The 23,665-nt window shown below is 40.2% G+C and overlaps 1 protein-coding gene across 5 annotated transcripts in view; it reads left to right on the forward strand.

Moving 5' to 3' along the window:
* Window positions 1–23,665, forward strand: part of cadm1a (cell adhesion molecule 1a) — a 470,606-nt gene that overhangs the window by 281,731 nt on the left and 165,210 nt on the right. Inside the window, exon 2 of one of the 5 annotated variants that reach the window (XM_026182490.1) lies at window positions 23,487–23,504. The exons of 1 other annotated variant lie outside the window; for it this stretch is intronic. In XM_026182490.1, coding sequence (XP_026038275.1) covers window positions 23,487–23,504 — 18 coding nt within the window. Of the gene's footprint in view, window positions 1–23,023; window positions 23,505–23,665 lie in introns of those variants that run through there. 3 more of the 5 variants (XM_026182487.1, XM_026182488.1, XM_026182489.1) reach the window with 3 other exon arrangements.

Consider the following 23,665-nt stretch of genomic DNA (forward strand, 5'->3'; position numbering starts at 1 on the left):
TATAGAAACACCACCCTATTTATTTAGTCATTAGCTCTTAAGTGGTTAAGTAAGTGATCAGTATAATATATGCCTAGAAACCTACAGTATGAGCATTCAGCTGATACAATTGCAAACCATGTAAATGGAATGGGGTCCTGACCTCTGCTGAAACGCACAACAAGCATTATTTGCTGGTGCGTTCAGACTGTTGCTTCCCTCCTGTGTCTGCAAACAGAAGGCTCCCCAAATGGCCTTCGCGGTTATTTCGTGCTTTGCCAGTTGAAAGCTAGTGATTTCAACAATATGTTTGCACACCAAACTCGCTGCATTTTCTGAAGCTGCCAAACAAATTTAAGTGGGGGATGCAGCAAATGCAGCCAAAATTTTAGCCCCAAATCATTGCCGATCGATAGCTTTGATAGCTGCTGAATGGCGACTGTGTTTGTGCGAGTTAGGACAAACTTTATGGCGCCACGACTTGGGCTGCCAAGAATTGGTGAAAATGTGAAAGATATTTTCAGTTTTAATGCTTTCATTGTATTCCTGTACCAGCTACACCCAGGAAACAAACGTGACAGGTGTCAGATTTAGACCAGCAGGACGCCAGTGAAATGTCATCTGTGTTTGAGGAAGTCTCTGTGTGTGTTGTACCCAGGGAACGGGATCATGTGATCTGGATGGAGGAGTCAGAAAATGAAACTAAACGATAATTGTTGAGCAGGGAACTGGGATCACAGAAGCTTAATGTTTATCCAATCGACATTGCATTAGAGCGTTTGTCTACATTTACAGTGATTAACAGAAAATCTGTCTTTTATGATACATGGCTGAACAATTTTGCCTTTCTTTTTTGGGTGGTCATTTTCTGGGAGTATGAGCTCCAGCACTACAAGTTGGACAGCAATCAATCAGAGGTATTGATTTTGGAGAGCTTCCAGCTGTCATGTTGGATTAATATGGATTAGTCACACTGTGCATCTTAACACTGTAGTTAGTCAGGCGGCGGGTTCAGTATGCTGAATTAAAATAGGGTTTAATAAGCATTTTGTGCCTCCAACATCAATGCATTTAAAATGCTTTGATGTGTTTATCCGGCTTTGCCGTTCTGATTTAGTCCTCGCGATGCTGTGACACGCATGATAATATAATTAACCAATCACAGATAACTTACAGTACTAAACATGTCATGTGCTTCCAAATTGTGTGAATGAGAGAACTTGTTTTAATCACATTCAGGTTTACATCATAATTGTTGACTGACGTGTCTTTTAAGGAATATTATTAGACTATGAGTAAAGTGTCTATATGTTTAAGGTAGCAAAATGAAATGCTACCATGTTAAAAGCATAGCATATGGTACATTAATAGTACATCACTTATATGAGGCATTCAGATTGTGAAGAATATGGCTGATAAATTATTGATTTGTGTATTTAAAAAGTAGCTGGCTTGCTTGTGCGTGTGTCTTCTTCAACCTTAAATCTGAATGAATTATTGATTATGAAATGGGAAAAAAAGTATTTTGCAGCATCACATTTGCTTCACTTCATTTTATATTCTGATTAGTTGGCTGCAGATGTTGGGCACAGCAGCCGCTACACTCAAATCTACTGTAAGTTTCTGGTTGTCCTTCAGTGACATGTCTCTCAATGCATAATCAAGCCGTCTTTGGATTGACTGGACAGCATCAGCAGCAACAGACCTTCCCACATCGCTCTATATGAGTTTTTTAATTAGTCGGGTAACGTTAGATTTGTCTTTTGGAAGTGTTTGCTGCACAGCAGTAACACCTGGCAGTTACGGGGGTGTAAATATTTACTAACAACTCAAATCTTGATGTGCACAACATCGTGTGGTGAAGCTCATATTTAATCACTAATTATAAGTGTAGCAGTATATTACTTGTATTAGGACTCGACTAAGTTTGAACATATGAGCAGCTGTTGTGAAAGGCTCCAGTGGGTTCTCATCATACTGAAGCATATTGACAGTTCACATATGCATCTTCTCTGAGGTTGATCTTGATGTGCGGGTACTATCTTTCCGGGCTTGCCTGCCTCCTTTCTATTGTGTGATTTCAAGAATGTCAGCTGAGTAAGCTGCAAGCCTTCAGGACATTCCCAAGGCAAGATTCCAGCACTTGTTGCTTGACTTGTGACAGCAATCCCATGAGAAAGACTTAACTTTCCTCTGCGGAGAGAATACAGATTCCTCAAGTATGATCTAAACTTCAGCACAAACACACACAGATACTTCGCCTCAATATTCCCCCATGATCTGCACATTTACAGTAGTTTATGTTTAAATGAATGCAGCTTCTAGAATGTTTTCTACTGTCATCTAAGCTCTCGAGTGACAGTGTTTCGTCCCGGGTAGTGCCGGCCAACTGCTCCCATCTCCCCCCCAAAGTCACCTCTCGCCCTGCCAAGTCACTGCCTAAACCCCATTATCACAGAAGACCATATTGAATACACTGCTCCACACAATGCTGTGCTTTAAATTTCAATAGTCTTTTTCAACTTTGCACATTTCCCTGAGCAGTCTTGTACAAAATGTTTGAGATTTTTCTAATAACCCACTTACTCTATAGATTTCACTGGTCAATTGTAATAAAACAAACTTTACTGAACCATCTGCAAGCTAATTGTGATGCCCTTAGAAAGCCTCTTTAATTATAGCGGTCAGTTCCTCGGTTCTTTATTCTTCCCTAAACAAAAGAAGCAGGAGTCATATTGTTTTTATCAATTCCTGCAATCTTAATGCTTTTGTAAGTAGCACTTTAAAGCTGTTCAATATTACCCTCGTTCTCCTGTTTTACAGTGAAAGCCGACGGTAGATTCCCCCCAAATCCAGGATTTTTTCAACTACTAGCAACACGTGCGCATATTCCTCCGACAGCCTCTACAGTACCCTTCTTGATGAAACTGCCTCTCAGCTGAGAAGATATGTGACAGCCTCTGATATGGGTTTGAGTGGTAAATTGAATTAGAGTAGGATGCCAGAATATGCCAGAATGGCAGGTGTACAGTAGTCTCTGTGTGGACAGCCGCGATTGGCAGCATCTGTGACAGTCAGTGTTGCTCATTCTGGCTGCTTCCACACACCGAGTGCCTGCAGTCAACATCTCTTTGTCTACGAGATGAGCATGACCAAAAGAAAAAAATTTAACAGACAGCCAGATGAGCTGAGCCAGATTCACAAAAACAATTTAATTGACTTTTCAAAAAGCTAAATACCAGCCCAACAAAAGTACTTCAACCTAACAGGCACGCTAGCAGAAGCCCATTAGTTTCATATAAATCCAAAACCTTCACTCAACTCAGCCAAGTTCCACCATCCACAGCCTGTCGGCGGCGAGCTGGCCGCAAGTTACTTGATGGGACTTTTTCAATAGTATGAAATTGCAAATTAAAAATGACCCATTGACTTCAGCCACTCAAACCTGATTAGACCCCAGCAATATTCATTTGGCAGTGCACTGATCACACCGCACTTGTATTTATCATTAGCCGCTGAAACGTTGCCCACGTAACCAGTGTTTTCGGTGATTGTTCTGCAGCCGCCATCGTCGTGTACAACAATCAGCCAATCACAGCTTTGTTCGTGAGGTTAAGGATAGTTATGATATCTTTGTGCTCCAGAGCTATAAAATAACTCAATCTGTGTAAAAAATCCAACAGATTTACAGATTTGTCCCCCACCAAACACTAAAAGAAAACATGCTACAAACAGAAACTAGATAGTTGCAAGAATTGAAATAATACTGAGGCCTGATCGATAAATCAGCAAACATTAGGTCACGAAGTCAAATAACTTATTGAACCATAAAGTCCCCTGTTCAACTTACACTAACAGATCAATATAGGACTATCTACAGTGCCACGATAATGAAAGTTATTAATAAATATCTGTCTCTAGAAAGAGTCATCTTCATTCTGGTTTTCAGCTGTCTGCAGTACACTATGGATTAAATGTATGGGTACTTTACTTACTTGTAAAACCACTTGAGCTGTCCTCCTCACTTGAGCACAACAACAGAACAAACAAGTTAGAACGGCCTGAAGCTCAAATTTCTTTACCGTTTTATCTTTTACCTTCAGCAACAGGTAGTATATAAATGTGGGTATAACTGAGTAAACCTGTAGGTTTAATAGGGTGACTTTTCACCTGTTAACAGAAAACTGTGAGAATATGAGCTTGTTGCTTACTTCAGTAAACACTTTCCCGTAGAGTTTAACGTCTTATGCATTCAAGTTTTGTATAATACAACACAATGATGTAAACATGTTTGATATATCCTTTAGTCTCCAGAAGGATGATAAATGTAGGGTATGCTTTAGGCCTGCTTTGTCGCATATGAGCGTGCAGCATTCCTCGGTGTCTCAGTCAGATCTGCCTGTTTCTCATCTCATCTAAGATTGAATGAAGATAAGTTTACCTTTTAGACACACACACACACACACACAGGAGTTCTACACAGAAGTATTATCTACAAAAACTACCTCTGCATACAATAGATGCACTAAAAGGTTTAGCTACTAGCTCAAAGCCTCATCAACAGAGCTGACGTCAGTGTGGACAGGATTTCTGAAAAAAGGGGGATTTTGGACTTCCACCGTTTGTGTTTGTGCATATCTCCATTTTGGATAACAAAAGAAAGTGAGAAACAATGTGTGAGAGCTTTGTGAGAAAACACAGATGTCTGTCATAAACACCGAGTCAACTGTAGGATCTGTTAAAGAAATACATGTGTTCATTTGTTGCTTCTGTGAGCTTTTTGTTTTCTGCTGTGGTGATTATCTCACAAATGAATCACTGGGCTGTTATTTCATATTTTGGGTGCCTTATTAGTTGGAGTATTGAGAGTTGAAAACAGTGAAGTCAAGTCATATACAGTGCGTAGGAATGTCAGTTCCAAAGTGCAGCAAGTATCTTGGGTAACAGACTCATATCTGCAGTCACAATATAACAATATAAGTCTGAATATTAATAATATTTCATATTAATGCATGACTTTATATTTGCTGTGGATGAACCACTTCTGCAAGGAGGCAACATAACATTTGTGAAGAATATTGGAGAGACCTCGCAGTTTTCTGGGAGCCCTACAATGGTCGGGCTTGGTGGAGCATTTCCGGAGCACAAAGATCTGACTGTCATCTCTTTGCCATCTTCTGTTTTGCCTGTGTGTGCGTCTTGCTTATCACAGGAAGCAGTACGAACGAACTCTCAGACCTGCTGCTGTTCCCTTGAGATCAAGTATTACCGTGATAAATGCATATCCGTGTTGGACTGCTGGATGATTATTTCTACATGAGGAAAGCCAACCCGGGCTCGCAAAATTTCCCTTTTCCATCTGATATCGGTGCTGCAAAGCTGAAGTGGATTGATCTCACATATGTGCAGAATAAGGCACAAACAATCAGAGATGAATACGCTGTTAATCCATACTTTCTTTGTGTTCAGTCTCAACATTAAATGTATGAGGTGGCCGTTTACTGGTGCTCATCCTTTACAGACAACACACTCTGTTCAAGTGACTGTTGGCTCTTCCTTTTTAGCTGTTGCTGAAACTGTAGAGCTGGAATTTATCACCTGAACAGCTTTAAACAAAGCTGCAAAAACTGCCAAATTGCCCGTGCTTATGCCACCTGGTTAAACATCTAATACTATTGCAACTCCTAACAGCCCAAGACAAATTGGATCTTTGAAGCATCACAGGGTATGTGTCATACTCCCTGCCTGCTCCCTTGATCTGCTACAATATATTGCACCATGCATTCTTGTTTAATTTATCACAGACCGTCATATGAGTCATGTTGGCTCATCATTGTTGTCCAAGCACACCCTCACCATATTGCATGAAGTAGGCCATATATGCTTGGGGAATTGTCTCAATCGGCTTACTGGAGGTCTGCACCAGTTAAGTTATCTTCAGAGCGGAGCATATGCTTCCTTTTTTTCTGTGATCCTGCAGTGTGAGAGGCACATCTGGCAGTGCAGTCATCTCAACAGTAATTTGCCTCGCAATATGGTGTTCACGGGCTGGTTAGGACCACGTCTATTTATTTATTTTTTCTGACATTCCTATTATTATCTGGCCCGATTTTCATTTTATCGCCAGTTTGGAAAATGATCGACTTGTCAGTCGTGTTGCCAAAGTAAAATGTAAAAAAATGCCCTTTTCGTACGTGTTCTCGTTCTACGCCAAGGGACGTGAACCCCGGCTGAGAGTGAAAGCGGAAAATGTTTTGGCTTATTTAAGTAGTGGTTCAAAGCTATATACTTTTTGCACTTAGTGCCAAGAGGTGCCACAGGGCAAAATGAGCTCATTAGCCTTACTCGGAGTGCGGATGTAGATATCATCCCTCTTCAAAGGGAACGCTGGATTGTGAAGAACCTACTATTTCACTGTTCTTTTTAGGTCATTGTATCAGTCCACTGTGAAAGGATATCAGAAGTGACCACTGTCCCCAAATTTTAAAGGAAAGTGCTTTACTTACTTGAATGTCTTCTCTGAATCACCTTCTGACACTCTCAGTTGAAGCAAGTAAAAGGGCAGGCAGGGATTCGTGCCTGCCTTTAGTGCTCCTGACATTGTAGAGAGCGTGTGAGGTGTCCATTGATCATGCTCTTTAATTAACTCACACAAATAATATTTCTCCTGCTGTCCCCACTGCCGCTGTTAACCGCCAAGCTGCCGGTGACTCACTGTGTCATTTTGAGCGACCGGCCGCTGCAATATCAGCTAACCTTTTCTTCATAATCGCTGCTTTGTAGCTGAATGTCATGCCTGTAACCTTCATTCGAACATGGCTACTTACAGCAAAAGCTGACAATTAAAAATTCTGTTTTGGATCGGAGCCAACTACCTCATCTCCAAATGCGATGTCTCGGGGACAGTTTGGACAGGGGTCGACCCACCGAATGAATAATTTATTGCTACTTAATCTGTATGTGATTAAAAAAATGTCATCACTTACTTACTGAATTTGGCTTTGATTTGTTGTGCTCTTTGCCATATTGATTAAACTGAGTTACTGCACATAAAAGATGCAGAACAATGGAAATGAGGGAAATGCAAGCAAGCGCTGCACTGATACATCACTGGACAAATTAGGGTGCAGAATTTATGTTTAAAACTTCTCGGGGAACTTGGCATTACTTCATTGATTTCAGCATTCAAGTGAGGAACTTTTCGCTTCGATGGTTTTCATTTCCTACAGTACAAGTAGAACAAAAATAGACTCCAAATTGCTTCATAATTTATTTAGACTGTAAAAACAGCCCTCATTTCCCAGAGCTTTCCCTGTGCTGGTTTTGTCCCTCTTGAATGCATACCATTGTTGTTCTCTATAGGGAATCCACTGCAGACTCATACTTGTTTAGCTTTTTTTCCCCTCTTTACTTGAAAACTGTCCAATAAAAGCCAAATAACAAAATCATTCTTAAAATACACTTTAATTATGAATTGAAAATCTGTAGTTGACTTCACAAACACATCAAAATATCATTTGTGGTAATGATTGCGGACAGGAAGGTCAGGATATTGCTTCAGCTCAACTTCTAAAGCGGTTGGCTTTTTTTCTTTGTGCGTGTGGCTTTGCAGTGCTGCCTCCTCCTGCGGTCTGGGGAATTGCTGCCACCTTCAAGTGCAGCAAATCCTCAGACGTAAGTGTGTTAAGCCCCGTGCGCTTTGCCGAGGGTGGAAATGAAGACAGGCTACCCCTATGAAGAATGATGGCTCCTTCAAGAGGCAGCTGTCCTATTTTAAGCAGGCGACACTCAGCACAATGTGCTGTCTGTCTCTGCCTTTCCCTCCCTCTGTTTCCTTTTGGTCTTCTTTCTCTTTCTCTCTATCTCCATCTCTGGCATAGCGAGGAAGGACCTTTGAGATTGGGGTAAATAAAAGTCTCAGGAAGTGAGCAGAGCCTCAAAGTCTGTGAGAAGATTATGTGTAGTCCCCCTCAAACATCTTCAAGGATGGAAATGTTATTGATGCATGTTAAGTCCTCTGGGGCTTTCACTCAAAGGACATTTGGGGCCTTTCATCCTTGACATGAAGGTGGAGGGAAACATTATTGAGGCTCCAAAACATGACAGAGGTTTCTCCTTTTAGTGGGAGGCTTGAAAGAGAAGAGTCATCTTTCTTCACCCTTTGAGAGAGAAACCTCATAATTGGCTGAAATGGCTGCTCTTTTCTTTATGCCCACTTCTTGAGGTAATTGGTGTTTATGAACTATTTATGGCCCATCTTTGCTAGTGTCAGCCCCACACAAAGTAGAAATATGTATTTTTAAACCGAGGAAAAATTTTCCACCTCCTACTTTTCTTTCCCCAGACGAAAATTGTCTATTTTTGTTTGGACCATTTTACATAATATAAATTCAGCGGCGATATGGTTTGTTGCACTTATTTTACCGTCTGAGGAGGACCGAGGGGTTGTTGTTAGTTTGTGGTTTTGACCCAGACTGCCATCCCATCTGCGATGGTGATTTGAGCAATGTAGACGGTGTTTCTGCAAATAAAAAATGTTATCATGCTGTTAAACCACATAGGCTATAAAAATAAATCAGCTAGTGTTTATGGATCTGTCCAGCAAGGAGCTCCCTCAGCCCAAAATACGGCCCATACCTTTAGTCTTTTAGGATGGGAACTTTCAGAAGATACATAGTTGAAGTACAGTGTTGTGTAAAAGTCTTGAGTCGGGTTTTATTTCTTTATATTTTGCTTCCAATGAGCCAGACTTGCTTTAATGTTTTAAAATGAGCTTGAGCAATAGTTCTCCAGGCTTTCTGATGGTCTTAAAAAACTTTTTTCTTTGAATATTGGCACAAACTTCCCCATGAGCCATTCATACATGAAAAAGTCACCTAACTCAAGGGATCAAGCAATATTGTATCTACATGTAACAGACAACAAAGCAAACCAGCAGCCTGTTATAAAAAAAAAGTTAATCTATGAAAAATGCCAAAGACAATACGGTTTGACACACATAAAATAGGACTTTTAAACCAACAATGTGATTCCCAAAAGGCTATAAAGATGTGACAAAGGACCTGGGCCTGAAGTTGACCCATCTACTCTTCACTGAAGCCTCATCAGAAATGTTTTCAGTATAAGTGTGTCTGCAATAAAGCCATTGTTGGGGAAGGAAAACAGGGAAAACAAGCTGAGATGTGCCAAATTACACCGAAACTCTGAGGCAACAGGTGTTAGGGAATGATCAGCAACGTTTGGGCCGGATTTCATCCAGTGGTGTTGGGGAACTTGTAAAAAAATTGGTGAATTTATAAATTAGGTAATATTAGGATGTTATGTGATTGGCAGCAACTTCATTTTTCAGCATGACAGTCAGTCATGATTGACCTCCTGAGAGCTAGCACCTCAACATTACTGATGCAGTGTGGAATCAAACGTAGGGCAGGGCCAAAAATATTTATCACGATATACATTTGAAAATTTGCAAAAACGATATAACTGACGGTATAATTGACATGAGACAATATACTTTACAACTCCACAACTTTATTAGTGCAAAAAAAAAACCCCATCAATGTATTTTCACTTGAACAAGCAGCTGTTTTTTATGTGCATTAAAGCTATATAAAAATTTAACCATGCAAATGCAAAGTCCTTGCTGACAGTTCAACCAAATGGCATTTCCAGTGGAAACTGGCCGACATATCCTCAGCAGAACCATGTATAATATCCACAAAACTTAAAAAGAGGGCATACACGCACAATACGGTAATATTATGTTGAAGCACAGTACGTATCACTCCGCGAGGCTCTTGACTACGGTAGCTGTAATGCTCCAATAATCCATCAAGCTGTGCGGCTTCGTAGCTTACCAAAGTCATACTAAAACATCTTTTGACAGATCTTTGAGCGCCGTGTACCACATAAAATCGGTTCAAGGTCAGTAAACACAACCAGAATTCATACATAAGGCGCATCAGATTATAAGGGGCACTGTCGATTTTTGAGAAAATCCAAGGATGGATTTTAAGTGCTTGTTATTTCCCGAAAAACACGGTAATAACAACGGCCCGCTTGTCCGTGTCATTGCCTACTGTAATGAAAAGGCAGCCAACATTCAAAGAAGAGCTTTGAATCTCCTTCAAGAAGCCTGGAGAAGTATTTCTGAGATCTACTTTAAGAAATTACAACTCTGTTTTTTGTGTTATGTTAAGTATTTTATATTGCATTTTCATATATTTACAGGTTTCAATAAATTGCTGCACCATTTCTCATTTCCCTTGCCAAATTAAAGGTTGTTCAAGACTTTTGCATGGTACTTTATGAGATATAAAAAACTTTTATTATTACATTATTACATTTATTATTAACATTTATAATTTTTTTTGAATATTTGATACCAAGGAAAGAGATTGTATATGATCAGCTGTCATCGTAGGTATGACCATCGCCTTTCTGAAGCTAATGAACGTTTTCTTTAAACCTCTTCATACACATCTATTCGTCCTTCCAGATTCAGGAACAAAGTAACTTTCTGCAGTCAGGCAGACTTGAGGTTTGCATAGTGGCAGAACAGAAGTCGACAAAGTGAAGATAGTCAGGTCAGTCTTGCTGAATATAGTAAAAACTAGCCAAATAGAGGGTCAGCGCTTTGAAAATCAACCACATTATGAATTGCATCCATTAAAATGTTAAAATTGAGCATTATAGTGTCAGAGCCACCAACAAGGTGTTTCCCCCTGAACACCTCTTAAATGGCGCTTTCTCTCCTACAATTTTACTTCCGCTTCAGACCAACGAACAAACATGAGATCAGTAATTTGAAGAGTTTCACGACATAGCGGTCATGTGCTTGGTAAGCAGGACAGTATGCCTGTAAAAACCACGCAAGCGATGCAAAATGAAATTATCCCATCTTTGTCAGCCGATGGTGGGAGCAAAATTGCGTGTACTTTGCAAGCTATGTGTTTCCCTTTGTTCCCATAGAGTTCAGGCTTATCTTCCGGCTTTCTATCCTTTTTTATTATTCTGTTTATCCTACTGTACAGCTATATCCACATTCTGAGTGACTGAGCTAATTGTTCCTGCTCATGCATTCTCTGCAGATTCAATTATACGCCACTCTGGGCATCCTGAAAAAAAATGAGGGTGGAAAAAGATGGATGTTAGCTGAAAGTGTGGGAAAATGAAAAGGTAAAAACCAAAAAAAAGAGGAAGCTTCAGAAGGTCATAGATAAGAGAGGAAAGTTGAGAGAGAGAAAAAGGGAGGATGATAGAAAAGTAGAAGCAGCAGGGATAAATTAGAGAGGGGAATAAGAGCAGTCCCTTGAGTCATATATTTATGTAAGGGGAAAATCAGCTCACTGGAGTGTACACTGTAATGGCACCCCTCTGTATAATGATTGGCGCTGACCTCCCAAATAAGAGGATTACTTTGTGCCTGAGCTGGCCAGAAATAATGGACCTCACCTTAGCTTAGCTGCAGTTTGACACAGCAGAAAATAGGTTTGGAAATAAGAATACCTCAGCAGCAAGGGGCCTGCCTGGGCCTCATTCATCTGCATCAACATTGTGTCAAATTGGACATGCATTCCTGTGTATGTGCCAGGTTCATGAACAGATGGTGTAAATGTACTGCTTCTGGACCCCCATGGGCTCGTAAACTACTGTAGCAGACATCATGGAAATAAGGTGCTGCAAAGTGTAAAGTGTTGCAGTAATTTATTTCTTTTCCCATTTAACAAGCAGCGGAATGAGCTACAGTTTCTGTTATTTACATGGTACGTCGTCTGCAGGAAATGAGCTGTTGTTATTGTAGCTTTCGGTCAGACGGTGACAGGGCAAGTCTTCTGCTCGGAAGAATATTGTGGCTCAGCAGTGAATGTTGTGGCTAATGTCTGACTGCAGGGCATGCTCTCCTTTTGTGTGCTCTGAACCAGCAGGATTAAAGCATCCATCTTGCTCTCCCACTTCCCCTAATGGTATTAGGAAAAGGGTGGATAGGTTTCAGTATTCCGTTAAGGAATATCTGATATGGGGACTGGCCGATTCAATTAAGTAAAAGGCAAGGTAGGAGGGAACGAGCACTGCTGTAATAGCCTTTGAGCTGCATACCTCAAAGTGGTGCCTGTTAATCTGGAAAAATACTGCGTTACTACCTCCCGCTTACAAAAACACATATATTATATGCCCATTACAAAAGGACTTGTCATTCAGCGACATAAAAATGAATAGAAACCACAAATCAGACTAGACACATGGGATTCCACCTTTCATGCAGTGACTGGTGGGGCAGGCTTCAGGCCAGGACAAGCTGCCTCATCCTGGATCTGAAATAGGATGCAGTGAAAGATAATGAATAATGAATGGACTTTTGCAGTCTTTAATGTATGATGTCACATATATAAATCAAATTGTAATAAGAATTAGGAGACGGTGCTTTGGTGTTCTCGAAGAAAATACCACAAAGTAATCCCGATCCAGAAAAGGAAAAAAAGGAAGTGCTACAAGGCTCTAAAGGCTTATCCAGCTGGTGTTGATAAGTAGGGTGAACACAAGTTCAATATTTTAAAAAAGAGGTCTGCTGAGGCACTCTGTTTAGGATAAAATCATACAACAAATTTATTCTTGAAAGGATTTCCGCAAGAAAAACAGACCGATACGTATCGACTTCATCGGGGTTCAGCCTTAATCCAGATCCAGATATCCTTCTGGAGAATGTCTTGATTTAAAATGTACCATAAACTTAAATGAAATGTGTAGAAACAATATATTAAACAGCTCTTTCTTTTATTTGCCTCCAGTTATGCACATAGTGGTAAAACTAGTGGAAAGTTTGCATTTATGTGCTCTTATAGAACAAATAAACGAGCAGCACATCATTAAGTATCAAACTGCTCAATGCCTACGCTCTTTACCATTTAATATCAAAAGCTGTAGTGGCATCCAGCATCCATCTCCAAACTGTAATCTGGATTTCCTCTTTTCACTGACGCGAGCCATAAAAAACATTGTTTTTTTCTTTCTTTTGGATGGATATCAAAACAATGCATCAGAAATGTCTGTAATAACAGGCGGCCTTATGGTGGCATATGCAAAATATGCAACACTTATTTTCAGTGTGTTTTGTTACATTCACAGTTTGCAGGCTGGGAACAAGCTGCGTGTTTTCTTACATTGTAAGTCTACAAAATAATAGAGCGAACAAAGACATTTTTTCACACGGTGGAAGCTGACAGTAGCATTTATGAGCTCCACAGTATTCTGGTAACAAAAAAACCCCAATGTTATGTTTGGGGCTACTTTGTCACACCCTGTCTAAACACACAAGTTTGAGCAGGTTTAACATCAGGGATAGGTTTTATTCCAACCCTCAGGTATGAGAAGTCAGCGTCTTCCATCCCAAAACATCTGACAACTTTGATTCTAACTTGGTTGATTAATATACTTTTAAAGGTCACATTTTTTTTTAACCGTCTAAGAAAAAGAGCCTTAAATTAGAAGGAGAACATTTTGACCAAAAGCCAGAGTTTACCTGACATCTTCGGCGCTGTTACGCTCGAATGCCTCCAAATAGATTTCTAATGCATTACAGTATCTCCTAAGACTTTCATAGTGCATGGGGAGCAGAAAACCCAAATCAGTTTCTTGACTTCCTCCACTTCATACAGCTCAGCGGTTAAGTTATCACTCTGCCGTTTGGTGGTCTTCACACCACAAAGTCCCAGCGCTGTCTGGAGCCACTGGGTTTCGATTACCACAAATCCATTCCACTCATTTAAAATTAATGGCCGTGGACCTCCACTGACCCCAGAGATAAGCAAGGGCAAGTCTTTTTCTTTAGAACACCTTGAGGATTAGATTTTTCTCTCCGCATCAATCCATCAGGAGATATTACTTGGTTATGGTAATATTTTGGTGGTAACTGGAAAATTACTTCTTCAGTTTTGAATCATTCTTCTGCTTAAATTTGTTTAAGCATTTTTAACCGGTCCTTATAGATGTTGGACTTTGGAATCCAATTAGAGTTCGACTACCTTTACAAATTTTTGTTGGCTGTTGGTTTTGCTTTGTAAGATTGCTTCACATTTTTTGGTAAATTGTCAAAATACATTTTCTGTTTGTAGTTCTTTGGAAGGCACTACACAGAAGGGCGTATCAAATGTCAGGGTCAGCTTTGATCTATGATAGACTAGTGACCTATCCAGCCCCACTGCAACCCCAGTAAGGTAGAGACTCTACAATAATAGAGAGAAAACCCTGGAAGACATCCCCCTTTGAGCAAGCATTTGGTAACTGTGGGAAGAAAAAACTCCCTTTTAGCAGGAAGAAGCTTCTGGCAGAATCAGGCTTAGGGAAGGGGGAGCCATCTGCCATTCTGACTACTTGCATTTGTGCATCTGTGACACTTATTCTGTCCCAGTATGTTAAAATAGTTACCATTCAATTTGCATTTGAGAGAAGATGATGATGAAGCTGTTGGGAACTAAGTCAAGAGCACGCACCAGAGTTTAGATTATTTTTCATTGACAGTTCTCCCTCAGATGCCTTTGGACCCTCCACTGCACCCCATTGTAGGATTACAGTGGTCCCTGGTTTATTGCGGTAGTTACGTTCTAAAAATAACCTGCAATAGGTGAAATAAGCGAAGTAGCTAACTTTATTTTTTGCAGTTATTATAAATGTTTTAAGGCTGTAAAACCCCTCACTGCACACTTTATACACTTTTCTCCGACAGGCATGAACATTTTCACACTTTTCTCTTTTGATCACGATCGTGGCTCAAGAATTGGCAGTTCGTCTTGTAATTGGAAGGTTGCCGCTTCGAGCACCTGCACCGACAGTCTTGGTCGCCTACTGGTTGCCTACTTGTGGTGATCAGAGGGCCCGGTGGCACCAGTGTCCTCTGTCATTGCGCCCCAGGGCAGCTGTGGCTACAGTGTAGCTTGCCATCACCAGTGTGTGAATGGGTGTATGACTGAATGTAGTGTATAGCGCTTTGGAGTCCATAGGGACTAAGTAAAGCGCTATACAAATACAGGCCATTTACCATTTGTTTCAACACTCTCAAAGTTCAAACCTTCATAGAAAAATAAGTCCAGTATTATAGAATGAAACCATAGGCACCCGCGGTTGCCTTTGATGGTGCAAAATGTTTCATCTACATTTTTGTGTTTGTTGGAGAAAACATACAGTGCAGCACTTCAGAGTCACACTGCTAGCGATAGAAAATTTAGATAAATTTGACAAGCTGAGCGCATTCTGTACTGTACAGGAGACATGGCATGAGATTGATTGACAATGGTCTACAGCCAATCAGAAAGCAGAACACAATGCGCTGTAAAAAAAGAAAAAAAAACATGCAAAATTGCACAAAACAAATCTGCGAAACAGCGAGACCGCAAAAGGTGAACGGCATTATAGCGAGGGACCACTGTACTCTGACCTGATGCACTGCTTTCAGGTTTCTAAGCTGCAGCTCTTTTACTAAAACCTTCTTTTTGAACTCCAAGTCATACTTTGAGAGACAGCTCTAATCACCAGTGATAATCCTCGGCACAGAGTTGGGACTGCTTGACACAGAAGTTGATGATGTGATCTAAAACAAGTTCTCTGAGCAGATCCAACCCTTCATAGAATAACTTCAGCCTTTTGGCATTCAGTCCCAAACGCATTGGCAACTGTATCAAATTCTTTGTTAACAAAAGAACGGTTTCTGAAATTCAGGTGTAGGTACCTGGCATGAAAAGGCAAGGGTTAATGTAACATTAGAAAGCTATAGTTTTCAGAAACTTGCAATTACATCATACTCTCAGTGTGAATCACCTGCGCTATATTATTATCCATTTTATGGCAGCTGGGTGGATATTGAGACAATAGCAGCTCTCATGAAATGAAGCTTATCCACATTTGAGCGCTGCTTTTGTCCTACATTCCCAGTGCTAAGTGTACACAATTTACCAGATGGTACTGTAAACACACTTCACAATGTAAAATTTCTCTCATAAAAAGGGCCCTTGATGCATAATGTTACACTCTTAAACACTAAGCTGTATTACTTTTCCTCATTTTTCTGGCTGCTCTTATCGTTCATGAAAATGCAGGCCTATCTATTCAAAGTCATACGATGCACAAGGCTGCGCATTCATCCACCACCCATGACTTGGTGAATGGCGAGAAAGCATAAGGATTGGGGGGAGTTGGGGACATTACCCTAGGCTTCCTTTTTTTCCCCCTGCACCCTGAGGACACAGCCATTGGTAGTGGAGGGAGGGAGGTTTCTCAGCCTTATCAGCAGACCAGCACCCAGTGCTCTAATCACCAGGTCCCAGAGACAGCCGGAGGTAAAGGGTGAGTGGATGGATGAGCAACATCCAAAGAGAGAAAAAAAAAGGGTGGAAGGAGAGAAGGGAAGGGGAGAAAAAAAAGCTATGTTTATACCTCTTAGGTTACAGCAAATGACAGCTGCTTTCCAGTTCAATGCATAACTGAGTAGAAATCCTTTTGGTGAGAAGAGACAAGTGCAGATTTTGTCCCACAGCACAATGTCAGCAGTGAAATATAGACACTTTGCAGTTGCATCACAAGTCTCTTTGCAAAGATTGCAGGTGCCATCTTGAAAGCATTTCAAAAAGAAGGGCCCTAAAACGATGACTGCTGTATGAGTCAATGTCAATTAAATCATGTTAGCTTGAGTTTATAATCTTTGACTGCCATCGACTCTTACTTTCCTTACTTGTATGTGAGACAGACAGCCTGTGGGTTATTTTAGAGGTTGTGTTCCAAATGGGGTGAACAGGGTATGAAATTGCAAACCAAGATGTTCAGGTTGATAAATGGCTTTTCAGAGACCTCGGCAATGCACGGTGTCCTGTAGGTGTAGTGCATTTGACAGTTATCTGTCGCTGTCAGTCCACTTCCATCATTGTATCTGTTTATCTTGGCACCATTCTGCTCAGAGTCAAGTGTTGGCATCATATGTCTTGTCTTGTTGCTAGCTTACGATTGTGTGAGCGGATCTGCAGTGCTGGATTTTTGTGTTTCAAGTGATTATTTGAACCGGATGAATTGAGAGTCAACATCACACGTTGTAAAACAAATGAATTTACCCTGTGAGAAACTTTTGGTGAAAAGGACGCTATCTTTGAATGTGGTATTCAGTTAATTAATCTGTCCTTGGAGTCTAAATTGAACACAGACAAAAGCCCAGCTTCCGGGCTTGCCGCAATTGTACAATCTCTGATGGAGTTGCCGCTGAGACTGTACAAAAGGTACAAACCTATACTGTATATCTGAACTGATGTGTATGCCACTACGTGAACAAGTACTCTAAATTAAGTCTTTAGTTTCTGTTTGTAACTGGCCTTCAGATTAAGTCATAGAAGTGCGATATGGTCCTTCTATCTATGAGATAGTATAATATCTTTCAAGCTTCCAAAACTGAAAGAAATCACAGTGCTCAGTTTAAACTCTGGTCACATTTTGACACATTTGGGATTGTGGTTTGGGTTTGTTAAACACTCCTTGGCGAACGACAATATTCTTAATTTCCTTTGATTGTTTATTAGTATTTTTTTGCTTCTTGTGGATTGGCTGTGGAGGAAATGTTGTTTTTGAACCATAAATTTGACAGCCAATCGCATGGATTCGGATCAAGGTCTTGTCTTTTCTTCGAGCTCCTATCTCCCTTTGATGCAAAAGTTTAGTTGTATTTCATACGTCATGGTTTTCTTTTAAAAAAGGCTTTGGGGACCGTAACATATTTGGGCACTCACTGAGCCCTAGAACCTCTCTCACCCTGAGTGAGAATCACACCCCCAGACCAAAACAATTTAAAATTATGTAGAATGATTACAGCGCTATCATAGAAACAGTTAAAGAAACCATGACTATCAGTATTGAGTGGGGAGCAGGTCATGAAGACCTCAAATGGAAGGAAAGTGGTCATGGAGATTTAAAACAAATGTAAAACCATGAATTACAGCCCTACAACACTTCTGAAGGACAAAATTAGGTAATGTTCTTCAATTTTACTTCATCAGCAGAATTCCTTCTGGTAGCATACTTTGCCAAGTCTCACTGAGTTTGAAATACAATAAGGAAGTGCTATAGGCAGTAAATTACACTTTAATATTTGATCAAAAAGCTTTGAAGGCACTCGAGTCCAGGTGTGGTTGCAACCCCTAAACTCATTGTGATAGAGCACATAGTGTTCCATTCTCCACACTTGATTTAGTGCTGTGACTGGTTTAAAAGAAAGACAATAGGATTGGTGGTATTGATAATTAGTTTTTAATGTGGCACACTCATCATGTCCAATTTCATGCCCCTTAGGCAGCTGATCGCAGATTTAATCAACACATTATTGCTTGCTATACTGACTGGAGGGAGGGTTTCTGCCTGTATGTGTGTGTGTGTGTGTGTGTTTAGGTGGTGGTAGGAGTGTGAAGGGGATAGAGCATTAGTATGTTTGTGTGATTGAGGAGCGAGCGAGGGAGGCTGTCAGCATGTGCATCCATCCCAGCAACGTCCCTCTTTGATAGACATTGAATGTGTGTTCCAGGCCATTAACCAAGAGCCACGTTTGAAGATGACGGGGTTGGAAGCTTGCGGTTGTGCTGCGTCGAAGGAAACTGTTGTTATTTTGTTTCCAGTGAACAGTAGTGTCCAGGCCTCCCTCACTTGGTGAATGCAGATGAAAGCCTGCCTGTTACAGTTTTGGTTTTTAGGATTTTTTATTAGACTACTCTTATAACACCTAGGATTTTATATTTACCTGCTTTACAACTGCAGCGTACAGTGTATATATGTTATATGGTATTTTTAGAGGCACCCACAATATGTATTCTGCATTAAAATTGTATTTTAATGGCAACAATTGTATTTTTTTTCTTTTGATTATGAAATTGCGATATCAGTTTTTTGGGCAGTTGATCAGATGATCAGAACCAAAATTTTTAGTGTGGAATATATTGTGACATTTTTGTGAGATTATTAAAGATATCACAGATTTAATTCCTAAAAGTCCTGGTGATACTTCACCCTTTTTCCTGACATTGTCAGATTTTTTCCCCCCTGACCATCCTATTAGAACGCTCCTTGTTACGTCCCATAAATTGGTCTACAGCATGAGGGGTGTAGCACTTAAAGGGTCCTGGTAAAACTAAGAGTCAGAAAGACACATTCTTGACAAAAACTGAAACAAAAGAACAGCAAATCCCCAACATTGGTCAAGAAAATGGCTGAATTTAAAGATCACCCCTGTAGCTCACAACTTTGCCAAACTACTGTTGGAGAGGTCTTTTCTGGAGCCTTTTGAGTGAGTAGTAACATGTAAGTAGGAAGAAGTAAAAAAGGACACTCTAGAGCTAGACCTTTTAACGTGGCACACCCACTGAGAAGTCAGAGTCGGATATATATCCTTGCTAAAGCCAGCTACTATTTGACCAGTAAGATGTGATGGTAACTGATAGGCTGGTGGTGGGAAATGAAGATACTGACCACTGGATGACCTGTGGACTTGGTTGAAGATTGGTGCTGCAACTGCAGCTAGTGGTATCTTAGCATGCTACAAACAATGTTAACTGGTTGTATTATTTGTCTTTGAAAACCGCTAGTCTTTGATTTCATTTATTTTCTGCTGTGTTTTACGTGCATCTATTTGAAAGAGTGAGTGTAAACACAAAAAACTATTTTATTTCATGTGCTGGAATGTGCAGAAAATAGGTTTAAATGTTAAACAAATTTCTTCCAGTCAGAGAATGTTGCATATAATTTAATGTTTGCTTGAAGTTAAAAGATTAAAACTAATAAAACGAGTTTTAAAAAGAGACTTTTCATTTGATTACATTTTATATGATAGATTATGCAGAAAAGATAGATTATGAATTGGGCTGAAAGAGCTATTGCCTTATTACCTATTTAGGGGATAAATCATGTTTTAAAAAGTAACTAATTACTTTTGAAAATAAGTAATCAGTAAAAGTAACAGGATTACTTTTTTCTGGTAGTAATCAATAATTTGTTACTGATTACTTTTTTCAAGTAACTTGACCAACACTGATTATGAGAATGTAAATAATTAGCTTAACCAACTAGTGATGGTAGCTGTGTTTTCCTAAAAACATTGGGGGTCTGTAGGCCTGTAAAATGTAGAAAGTAATCACAATGAAAACCCTACATTTGACTGAAAATAGTACGAAGAAAAATATGTTAAAAATTGAAAAATGTTCAATCGTTTTTGAATTTTATTTTGATGAGCAGAACTATAAAAACAAAATCACTTCTGTGTGACAGCTGCTAAGAATTCACAAGTTGCTCTTGACCACCACTCTCTGCAAGCAGACCATAATAAGTTGTCAGGCTGCACAGTGAGTACAGAGAAAGGGGAAGAGGCAGAAAATCAGACAACTGGAGCCAGAAAGAGTAGTGGCAGTGTTTATCTTGAACTACTTAACTCCCTGGCTCTGAGTCAAATGTAGAGAGAGACATTGGGAGATAGTGGAGGCCTTCATTAAATGCAGCTCAGGCCCTGGTGAAACCCTGGTTAATATCCCTATCATCTCTGGAGTGGTCCAGCATCCAGCTCTCTGTCCAAATGACTCATGTTTAATGCATCTGTGCAGCGCTTGTCATTTAACCTCACCTCCGGAGGTTGTGGGTTGAGGTGGGACGGCGAAGGCTCCCGCAAGGCCCACAAGGGGCAAAGCGCCATGCAGTTATTCTTTACCCGCTCTCCATTTGCTTAACATGGGGAGAGCTGCTCCATGTCTCCCCTATTGCTGGGTAATCTCCCCAGAACTAACCCCCACCCCGTCGCACTGCATGAACCTGAACTCAAGGGTGGTCTGGCTTGGATATGTGGCTCTCTGAAGAACTCTGTTACTCCCATCCTAGTGTGCTGAATGTTTAAACAGGATACACCTGAGACTTTAACTTAACAGTCAGCTCTTTTGCTGGACCATGTATAGCAGCGGTCCTCAACCCCCGGGCCTCGGACCGGTACCGGTCCCGTGAGTCGTTTGGTACCGGGCCGCGAGCGTTGAGGCTCAGGTGTGAAATGTATAGTTTTCAGGGTTTTTATTGGTTTTCAGCATTATTTTGTTATCGTTTTTATCGTTAACTTGGTTTTCCTGGGTCTTTTCACGTGTTTTATGAATAAATCTACTAGTTTTATTTTGTTGTATTTATCCGCGACACCTTAAAGGCTGTCCGTGAAAATAATGTCGGGCATAAACCGGTCCGTGGCGCGAAAAAGGTTGGGGACCGCTGATGTATAGCGTTGGTTAAACACTTTGATAAAAGCTACCAATGAGGAGTTTTTACTACCAATTTTACTAGTTTATGAAATTTATTACGCCATTGCATGACACATCTTACTCCCTTTGATTTTTTTCATCATCACGTTAAGCTCATAAATAAACCTGTCCAGATAATTACAGTCCACAAAAAGACTCACCAACATACATCTTTACCACCGGCAAAGCTGTGTAACGGGATATAAGACAGCTGATTTTGTTTTTGAGCATTTTCCTCTTATTTTCCCCGCTTACATGCGAAGACAGGCTCTCCTTCTAAACACTCCTTCTCTCTCACTTGCACACACCCACTCAATCTCTGCCTCGCTTTCTTGATCTGGATAATGGTAATTAGAATATCACCATGATTGAAATTTGGCAAAAGTTGAAGAGGAAATAGGTTTTCTAATCAAAAGCTGCCTCATAGCTGGAATCCTGATGCTTACTTGGCTGAAAAATGTTCCTCAACGATGGGGGCCTAAACGGATGCCAGACTGTATACTGATGGCCAACTCTGCTCTTTTTCTACTGATGTCCCCGCTGAGGCTGATATAGCTGATCATGCTGGTTTACATTTATTTATTTTAAAAGTGGGTGTTTTTCTCTAATCTTTGAACGGGCCCACCATAAGTGACATATTTAGTTTCTTGGCTGAATGAGAGCAATAGCTTTTATTATAAAATTATGTTTTTGGCACAGTCTTTGGTGGTTAAAAAGTACATACATCAAAATACATGCATATATGCATAGATAAACGTACCGCAATACAGCAAAAGTCTTAAGCCACCCTTCTTTGCTTTTTTGAAAAGGGAAAAAATGCATGCAAAAATGTATTGAAAGGTGCAAACATACAGTGAAACACAGTATACAAGGCAATTGTAACAAGCTCGAAAGTCAATATTTGTTGCATAGTTGCATACATTTTTACAAACTCCCCAGCACCACTGGCTGAAATGCAACCCCAAACCTCAGCCATACTTTGCAGATGGCTGTGGGCACTCACTGATGTACCTCTCTCCTGACCTCGTCCTTCATTTCTGTATTGGCAATGATTTGAACCAACAAATTCAGATTCATTACTCCATACGACTGATTTTAGTCCAGTTCTTGTGTAATTTGGCATACCTCTACCTTTTCTCCCTGTTTCCTTTGCTTAAGAATCGCTTCTTGAAAACCATCCTTGCACTGAGGTTTCAGTGAGCAGTAGTTGGATTAACTGAAGGTCCAGATGTATCTCTCAGGTTCTGTGTCAGGTCTTCGTTGGATTTTTTTTTAAAATTTCTTAAAGACATGACTTTCAGGTACTGTTTGTAAGATGTGTGTTTTTAAGCCTTGCTAATTCTTCTTTTACATCTACTAATCTAACTTTTTTCCCGTGCACACCTATGCCAGGTTTTCAGCTAATAACTCTTTAGGAATCACCTTGTTGTTGCAAAAATACAATTTTTTGCCTGTCAAACTGTGCTACCTTTGTCATTTTCCATACATTCAATTGAGAACATTGGTGTTATTTCACATTGTTTGCAGAAATGTTTGGGGAGTGCACTGGTTGAGTGCATTTTTAATGTTTGAATGACTATTAAAAATACAAGAAAGTCTGATTCCTTGGACCTGAAATATAAAGAAACAGGGGTCTCAAACATGCACTGTAGTAGATCTAGCTTTTATGAGAATGTCTTTTTCTCTCCATAGAACAAAAATAAGAACCTAGCATGTTATAAAATGATATAGTTTGGTTAATTTGTAGAAAAGACAGAAAAATGTGTTTGTGCATGGGATTATGTGCTCGACTGTTTCTTGGCTGGGAGCTGGAGCTTCCTGGATGTTCTGCCGGTTGCTTGGCAAACTCACACCGTTGCCTATGATGTAATTCCTTTCTAAATACGGTATTATTCTAATCTGATTCAATCCATATTTCAGTCCTTTAACCAGTAAAAGGTAAAAGCTGTGCTATTTGTATGGCATAGCTAAGAGCTTTGTTCAGTGACTGTATAATGTTTTTAAAAATGCTGTTTTTAATTTTTAATTTTCTTGTTAAAACGCTGAAAAAGCATGATTGTTGTTTCCCTTTGGATTCTTACCTTATTTGTCCTGTACTGTACTTGCATGCACCTTTATGCACTGGCAAATCAACTTTGAATGAGGTTTTAAACGCTAATCTCCCTTTCTGTTTCTCCCCACTGCTTCTCCTCTTCCCACCTACTGTACCCTCCTCCACAAACACAGGAGCTGCACAGGACCCAGGTAAGCCTCCCCCACATCTCCTTTCCTTCTCCTGACCACAACCTCCCACCATATTCGAGCTTTTGTTTCATTTCAAATACATGCTTCCTCTTTCATCTCGTATTTTTGCACTGTGTGTCAAATCTGCAGTCTTTCTCTCAGCATCTCTCAAGCTCACATTT

Source organism: Astatotilapia calliptera, chromosome 10, assembly GCF_900246225.1.
Source record: "Astatotilapia calliptera chromosome 10, fAstCal1.2, whole genome shotgun sequence".
Classification (NCBI taxonomy): domain Eukaryota; kingdom Metazoa; phylum Chordata; class Actinopteri; order Cichliformes; family Cichlidae; genus Astatotilapia; species Astatotilapia calliptera.